Genomic DNA, 8377 nt, shown 5'->3' on the forward strand with positions numbered 1-8377 from the left:
CAGGGTCAAACTGCTTGGACCAGCACAACCCCTCTTTTAAGCCTTGCTTTATTGGTGTTACTCATCAGAGGATTGTCAGAAAGAAGGCTGATCCTTCACTCTGTACTGGCCTTCCTTGTCCTAGGAAGCAGAAGACGAGGACTTCTGGTGACCCCCACTGACTCCATCTCAGGACTCAATTCTGGAGCTAGCTCTGGGCCCTTTCTATTCTGTTATGGGTCTAGTCCAATGTTTTGTCAGCAAACTTTATTCAATTATGGGAATCGGGAGAAAATTCTATATTGCTTTGTTTGGACCTAGTCCTTTGAGGCTGGGAAGTTGGACCCCCTCTACCTGCTGCTTAGAGACCTTTAACTGAGTAACTGAGGACCTGGGTTGTTGAAACCAGGTCATATCTGAAAATGGATGCAAGAAATTTTCTCAGTTATATGTCTCAAACAACCTCTATGTCTTATCTGAAAATTGGCCCCATGCTGGTTGAGAATCCTTGCTTCCTCATTCCTTTGATTGAATACAGACACTTGTGGGGAGTGGGTCACCTCTTCTTCTGGTTTCAGGGAATTCCATCTGTTTGCTCTCCCCCTCCCAACTCAGAAAGCCCCTGATCTTTCCTCCAATTAGAAATCAGATTACCTCATTTTGGATCATGGTTAATTGTTTCCTTTTAATTAACTGGTTTTATTTGATTAATTGTTTTTTAATACATAAAAATCTGCCTCACTCTGTATTCAGAGTCTTTGGACTGACCAGGGAGGCCATGGACCTGTTTATTAGGTCTGTTTCTCTAATAAATCAAGTAGCTCAGATTGTTTCCTCGGATATTATTGATTTTCAACCACAGGAGTCCTGGTAAGCTCTCCCCTTCCACACATCCCCGCTTGTACAGGGCTCAGTGTTCAAGGGATCGTGAGCAGGCCCCTACAACACCTATCCCTCAGTCTCTTCATCTGTAACATGAAGGGATGGACCCTTCAGGGGCTGCCTTCCAATTCTAAAGCCCCTTGTTTCACCAAAGAGTAAATGCCACGCTTTCCTTTCCAATAGAAGCAAGGAAAGTGGAAGCAAATTGGTTTCTTCCTGAGTTTCCCCAAGGTAGTGGTTTGGATGTTAATGGGAGTGGGCATTTCATGGGCCAGGTGGGGCAGAATAAAATCTGCCTCAGATGCATCTCGTATCTTTTGAACATTTGCCTGTCTCCTTGGTCTTCAGATTTCGTCTGGGAAATGACAAAGCCTGAGGTGCCACCGTTAAAGAAAATGATGGATGCTAGGTAACTGATTTTTGATGTTTACTGATGACTTTCATATACCTTTATCTTACATTTCTAAACATGTAGCTAGACCATTACTACTTTTAATATCAACATTTAGAAATATTTCTTTGAAAGGCAACAGTCTCCTGCTGTCCCTCATCTAAAGCAAGAGAGTGGGTTTAACCGAGACCAACTGGGTTTAGCAGAAGGTCATAACTGGAGTAGCTGGAGGTGAGTACGGTTCTAGGTGTCACTGGCTGAACCTCAGTCTTCTCATCTGGAAAATGAGGATAGTCATAGGCTTGTTTGGAGGGAAGTGCTTTGTAACATAAAGTACATTATTAATAGGAATTGTTCAGCCTGAATTTATTACGTCCCTGCTGTGTGCTGGGCACTGTGCAAGGTGCTCCTGCCCTCCAAGAGGAAGAGCCCTGGCCCCTGGAGAAACCAGAGAAGGCTTTGGGTAGGAGGTAGAGGTGAGGAAGGCAAGCCAGCCAGGGACCATGCCCAGAACAGTGAGTGGGGAGATTGATAGCAGTAAGTACCAGAGAAGGGAAATCATGAAATGACAGGCAGGCAGCTGAGAGGGCTTTGGGGCAGCCCAAGGAGTCTGTGCATCCTGGAGGCCATCAGGACCCTCTGAAGAACTCTGAGTAAGGGGATAGTGTGACCAAAGCTGGGAATTGGGAAACCATTAGTGGACTAGGAGCCTGATGGAAGGGGAAGAGGGCCTGGCCTGGGGAGCAGAGAGGACTTGGCCTTATGGGGGTGGGGTGAGCCAGATGAGGGAGGTCTCTGTGACAGAAGGATGCTCATGCTCTGCATGAATGGGAGATTGAGAAGCAGAGTAAGCACCAGGGGAAAGTCAGTTAGGAGAGGGAGGAGAGGACTGTTTGAGGATGAGTGGACCCTGGAGTGTCCCGTAGGCAGCCTGTGAGTGAGGTCAGACTGGAACTTGGGAAGGTTAGACCTGGGAAGCCAATAATAATGGAACCCAAAGGAACAAAGAGAACCGCCAGGGAGAGAGGCCTGAGAGATGAGGAGAGGCCCAAGACAGACCCCAGCACGGTGATCCAGGCCAATCTGGAGGTAGGGGGGTTTGCCCGTGGTGTTGGGCAGGTGGCCATCAGTGTCCAAGAGGAGAGGTGAGTGGGTGAAGAGGTCCATGGCCCCAGACCACAGAGCGGAGTAATGGTAATAGGGTTTTCTGAGTCAGGCTGTGACCTCTGGGAATCATTAGGAACATTAGAGGTCTCCTCCCTATTTTCTAGTAGTTTGGCTATAAAAAGGAGAAAAGCCATAGAACGATAGCTGGGGGGTGGGGAGAGATCAAATGAAGGTCTTTAAAGGACAAGGCAGCCAGAAAGTCTTTTATGAAGCCCCAGTGGCCAGCCAGGTAGGTCCTGAGGTCTGCACCAGGGTTACAGATACAAAGGATGAAAGAATCTCCTTATCAAGGGAGACAGTAAGTGCACAGACAAATATGGACAGCACTGAAGGAGACAGAGTGGGAGGGATGCAGCAGTTCCTGTGAGGCCCTTTGGCCACCCCTCCCCAGGTTTCTGACGCCCCGAGGTCACATCTCCTTAGACAGAACAGGAGCCCTTGCTGAGTTCCATCGGAGTGCTTTGGAACCTCAGTACCAATAGTCGTGTGTTCATAGGTCTTGGGCACAGCCGCATCAGGAAGCATTGGCCTCTGGAGCTCAGGGGTCATTTTCTCATGCCTGGGTTAGCCATATCATGAGTTATTATAATTTTACCCATTCGTTGCTCAGTGACCAATGGGGGAAAGTCATGTAATGTTAGATTTGCCGAAGTGCCCTGTGTTTCCATTCTTTGCTTGTATTTGGACCCACGTAAGAACCCAGCTGTGTGCAAAAATGCCACAGAAATGTGGCTCTGGGCTCCGTAGAGGGCTCATGGTCCCAGAGCAGGACGTTTGCCAGTGCAGGCTTTTGTTCTGCCTGATGCCCATGGATACTCAGTGCTCCGGAGTGTCTCGATGGGGAGGCGGATGGGGTGTTGCTAGCCCTGCACTTTCTTTGTCCTAATGCTTCATCCCTGGGAATCTTCCTTCAGCTCCCTTCAGAGCATGAACACAAGGGGCACACCTAGAGGCCTGGGAGGGGAGGGGTTTAAATTGAGATCTTTCATTGAAGTTTTTGAAAATCAGAGAAGACCTTTTAAAAAACCAATTCCAAAATTGTCTCATGATATTCCAGCCATAGAGAAGAGAGCGCAGAGGCTCGGGACAGAAATGAGTTTACACCTCAGAGGAAAAGCTCATGTTCACTGGCCACCAGCAGGCCCAGTGCTGCTCTGGTGCCTTTGGAAAGCAATCCCAAGCAGCAGCAGCTGGACCGTGCTCAGACAGCGGGTGCCCAAGGGCTGGGGAGCAGCAGCAGCTCGTGGCAGGTGGCAAGGTGCACTTCTCAGCCGAGTCAGCTGAAGAGAACCTTTAGTAATGGCCCAGAGGAACAAGTCACTAAGGTAAACTCCAGGCATTGCCTTCTCGGCAGCCCCCGGCCTCGGCCACTCCAGCTGAGTTAAGGCCTGGCTTCCTGACTGGCTCCGTGTTAACCATGACAGGCATGAGCTTTGTTGTGTTTTAACTTTTGCCAAGTGCTCTGAGAGACATTTCATTTGATAGAAACAAATAGCAAGCGATAAAGATAAGAAAGACTCATGCCCTTGGTGCCGGCTCCCATGGACACGTCTCATTTACTAACCTCCCCAGCTCCCTGGGGACCCCTTAGTAGCTGAGACAACACATGGGTGCTTTAGAACAAGACTGGCCCTGGCTTGGGATTGGTTGCTTCCCATAATTCCCCACATTACTAGTTATTCACTCTCTGCCTTGTGAGGTCCACTTCTCCAGGCTCTTCCGGACCAGCAGGGGCCCTGCTGCCTAGGCGACCTCTCAAGCCAGGGCCCTTCTCACTCCAAAGGCTGGCGGGGAGGACTGTGCTGGGCCTGACCCCTGGCAGGCATCAGGGACCGGAGGAATCTCTGGGCATGGGTGGGGCGTCTCTTCCCACCCCCTTCTTTTACAAAGGGGGGAAATACCCCTTTTTCCCTCTCTTAGGAAGTGCCAGGGTGCCAGCTCATGCTGAAGGAAGATGACCTTTCTCTTAGAATTCTCCCTGCAGTCATCGAAAGTATGAAGCACTGGAGGGAGCACTTGCCACGTTGCCATCTCCTCTTTGAAGTGTTAGGTAGGTATGTGGAGGAAATGGAAGGGGGAGAGGGCAAGGAAAAGGCAGTCTGGGTCAGAGGGAAGAAAGGAAGGAAGGAGGAGGGAAGGAAGAGATGGAGAGATAGAAAGGGAAGAGGAAAGGGAGGGAGGGAAGAAGGAATGAGGGCAGGAAGGGGAAGGGATGGAAGAATAGAGGGGTGAAGAGGAAGGGAAGGAAAAGGGAAAGAAGGAATGGAGGAAGGTGGGGAGGGAGGATTGATTTATTAAGCGATCACTATGTGCCTGATCCTGGGACAGGCTCTGAGGATATAAAAACCCAAAGTCCAGCAATTGCTGTTCTCAGGGAGCTTGTATTCTCTCTAGGGAATGTCAAATGTTAAATCTGCTGATGTGACTTGGAGTCATAATTTACAAGAGAACTCCCTAATTGATTTAATGACCTCCCCTCATTTGTCCTTGTGGAATAAAGGAGCCCTTGGGAGCTGCCCTCAGGGCAGGACTCAGGGAGCCCTAAATCTGTGAAACGGGGTCATTGGCTCAAGCCCAGTGGAACTCGGGGTGCGGCCCAAGTTCAAGCAGCTGTCACTTGGGGAAATGACTTGTTAGTCACACTGAAGGGGACCTAGCTGTTCTTGGAGGATCTGAGGATCTGTCCGCAATTTGACGAGTGGCTTTCAGGCACTTCTAGGGCCTCAGTGTTCTTCCCTTGGAGCTGAGCTGAACTACCTAGCCAGGTCGAGCTTCCCTCACCAACTGTGCCGGACCTTGTAGTGTGTGCCTCCTGGCAGTCACCTCTGGGCCCTGATGGGGCCTCACTGGAGGGCTCGAGGTGGGGAGTGAGCCCAGGTAGAGTCTAATCGCGGCAACTCTTAAATGGCGCCCTTTGGTTCTAAAGCACTTTCCCTTGCAAATAGGAGCATTTGGCAAGGTCCAGTAACCCTTGGGAAAATGGCAAGACGCAGAGTGTGTCACTTGGAGCCATGTACAAATTACATAACTGCTGGCCATTCCCTGAAGCCCAGTGTGAACCTCCCTAGGCCTCATGGAGCTGACGTACAGCAGCCCTGCTGGCCTGTGTGCTTCCAAGCCCCATTTTTCCCTGGGAGTCGGCTTCTTTGAGAACCACCCAGAGGGAGTGTTCGACCCCCAGTCCAGTGGTGGCCAGTTCTGCAGCCCAGCACTTTGGTGAAAGCTGAGTGCTCTATACAGGTCAGGACCACAACCTAAGCTCATTCACTCAGGATTAGGGGGTGAGTGCTCCCTCCCTAAGGCTTTTATAGACAAGAAATGCTCCAGGAAACCCCTTCCCTGGCTCAGGGGCTCACCAGGAAAGCCTGAGGGAGCCCCACGAGGCCAGTCTCTGACGCCACCCTCAGCCTCTGGCAGGTCGCTGGCAGATTCCCCAGTGTGTGTGGCCTGGCCCCCATGGCTGGTTCCTAGGCATCTCAGCTGACACAATGACGCAGAGAAGTGGGCCGAGCATCTGCAGGCCTTTAAAAGGCCTCATTAAACAGGCTTTGTGGGGGCCTTTCTTCTCAGAGATGACTTTCTGACCCTATCTGTGCCCTTTTCCAGCCCCAGTGTGGGCAGAGCCCAAGGTCCCTGTAGCTTAGGTCGGTCCTTCCCTGGCAGTCAATGTGTGTCAGACAGTCACGGTGTTCATTTCCTCCCTGGGGTCAGCCGTTCTCGACTCAGCTGTTACATCAGGTGCATATGGGGCCAAGACCTTTCTCCTGAGAGACGGAAAGAATACTGTGCCTTGTGTGTTCTATGAAATTGTGAGTATTTGTTCAACTTTTATTGAAGGGGTCAACCAAAAAGTGCAGTGGAAAACTTTCCTCCAACAATCCAAATAAGTTCAAAGATGAAAAAATAATCATGTTTTCCTTGCAGATTTTTATTAATGGAATCACATAATCTTATAGTTGGAAGGAACCTGTTCAAAAAATATACTCTATACACACAAGTCCAGTCATTAGACTACATTGTTAAGGCAACATTTAGACTTAAGAGAAAGTGCTATAGTTTGGGAGGAGCCAAGGGCTGAGATCTGTCCTATCGGAGAGACAGCCGAGAGGCTGGATTCCTCCTTGAGGTCAATCCTGACCAGGTGCCAGGCCAGGCCTCCCACTGAACAGATGAAGAAACCAAGGTCCCCTCCTGTGCTCACACTCTGGTCTGTACAATGTCGTCGCCTTTAAAAACATAAGCCACGTTTTTCCTGACTTGAATCCCTGAGTTTTGGAGCTGAAGGGGCCCTCCCCACCCAGACCTGCTCCCTGCCTCCCAACAAGTGCTTATCTAGTCATGGTCTGTGGAGGGCAGGGCCATTCCACTTTGGAGTGCCTCCCACTGTGCTTAGAGAGCCAGAGGAGGAAACCTGCAGATCCTGCAGGGTTAAGGAGTGTGCCACAAGCCCCACAGGCAGTGACTGGGTGGGAGGATGGGGATGACAGCCCAGGGCACCTTGGCCTCCACACCAGTGCTTCCCCCAGGCCCCCACTGCCTCCTTCCTTCAGCTTTCTCCTCCTGATCCCTAGCGATCCCTTGCTGGAGGGAGGGAGCCCGCCCTCCAGACATGGTCTGAGCAGGGCAGCAGAGGGCAGAGGGGATGGGGCTTTCTCACTGTCCCAAGCCTGACTCAGAGATGTGGACAAGCTACTGTTCTGAATGATCTAGGCCAGTGCTGCCCATCATATGCAGTGCTGGTGTAGGTCAGAGAGAGAGCTAGGCTTAGAGTCAGGAATCTGCCTCTTCACTGAGTGAGTCTGCATGAGTCCCTTAGCCTCTCAAGACCTCATCTGTAAAGTGAGGGGCTGGAGGGACCGCCTCTGAGATCACTTCTAGCTCTACACCAGTGACCTTGTGAAAAGACTGGCCTGGGGTTTGTTGGGAAGGGCAGACTTCATTTGCCCTACTGCTTTATCCCAGGACCGCGAGCTTCCGAGGCTGATAAGGGGCCGAGTGCATCGGTGTGTGGGCAGCTATGACCCGAAGAGGGGCCTCCTGCGGTGTGTGTCTGTCAGGCCCGCGTCCACCTCTGAGCAAAGAACATTCCAGGACTTTGTCAAGACCGCGGATGCCAGGATGGCCTATTACGCCAGCACCATGAGTGAGATGTGAGTGAGCAGGCCTTCAGACAGGGACTTCCAAGTTATTTGAAAGTTGTATTTTTCAGAGTTTTTCTGTTATTTATCACATAGGTAGGTTTGGACCAGGCTAGACTGTTTACAGTTATATCATCCTTTGTAAATAAAGCGAGTTCAGCTTCAGCATTTCCTTGATGTCTTGGTGTGGTCAATGTCAGTTACCCCTCCACGCCTCACCCCATGTGCTTCCTCTCCATATCCTCCCATTCATCGTCTGTTAAGGGTTGGCTCAGTGCCCCTGAGGCCATTGTTCGGTCGCACATCTCCTGTTGTGGTCTTGCTTGGAGAATGGCCAAGAGCCTTGGCCCTGGGATCAGGAACCCTTGATGGCAGAGCAAGGCATCTAGTCACCTGAACTGCTTTTGCCATCTTGCTCTCTGTCTCTTGATTCCCAGGATGGTGGTGAGAAGAGGCCCTCCGTGGTACAGGTCTCAGCCCCTGTGTACTCACATCCATCCTACACGTGTGTACATACATGTATGTGTACACACATATACACACACCATCTGTATTCATCCACACATTCATAACACTTCAGTTTATGGATGCTAAAGTTAAGCACCAAAGAACCGTGGATCAGGACGTCCTCCATCACAGTGCTGGCCAACACCTTTCGCAAACATCTCTTTCCCTCCTTCGTCCTTCATTTGGCATTGGCCCACATACACATTTTAAACATGGGCACCATCACCACCATCATCATCACCATCACCACCATCACCACCATCACCATCACTACCATCACCACCATCACCATCATCACCACCACCACCATCAC

General features: G+C 50.7%; 1 protein-coding gene across 2 annotated transcripts; it reads left to right on the plus strand.

The window, feature by feature from the left end:
• Window positions 1–935: 935 nt before the first annotated feature.
• Window positions 936–7734, plus strand: SPATA22 (spermatogenesis associated 22). Of its 2 annotated transcripts, XR_011172360.1 has the most exons (7): window positions 936–1270; window positions 1388–1483; window positions 3477–3744; window positions 4340–4469; window positions 5488–5659; window positions 6131–6228; window positions 7382–7401. XR_011172360.1 is itself a non-coding variant. In XM_069107484.1 (6 exons), exons 1-6 carry the CDS (start codon window positions 1128–1130, stop codon window positions 7571–7573), a joined length of 927 nt encoding a protein of 308 aa, XP_068963585.1. In that variant the 5' UTR covers window positions 954–1127; the 3' UTR covers window positions 7574–7734. The 2 variants fall into 2 exon arrangements, 1 of the variants encoding a protein (XP_068963585.1); XM_069107484.1 differs by lacking the exon at window positions 5488–5659 and having other exon boundaries at window positions 954–1270; window positions 7382–7734.
• Window positions 7735–8377: the final 643 nt, after the last annotated feature.

This window comes from Petaurus breviceps, unplaced genomic scaffold, assembly GCF_028583685.1.
Source record: "Petaurus breviceps papuanus isolate PSGF00001 unplaced genomic scaffold, PetGlider_PUasm1.0 90106, whole genome shotgun sequence".
In the NCBI taxonomy this organism is placed as follows: domain Eukaryota; kingdom Metazoa; phylum Chordata; class Mammalia; order Diprotodontia; family Petauridae; genus Petaurus; species Petaurus breviceps.

Coding starts and splice junctions, on each gene's coding strand:
- SPATA22 (XM_069107484.1), top strand. CDS start 1,128: ATGGGCCAGGTGGGGCAGAATAAAATCTGCCTCAGATGCATCTCGTAT. Junction 1,271..1,387: donor AAGAAAATGATGGATGCTAG/GTAACTGATTTT, acceptor TTTCTTTGAAAG/GCAACAGTCTCCTGCTGTCC. Junction 3,745..4,339: donor CAGAGGAACAAGTCACTAAG/GTAAACTCCAGG, acceptor TCCCTCTCTTAG/GAAGTGCCAGGGTGCCAGCT.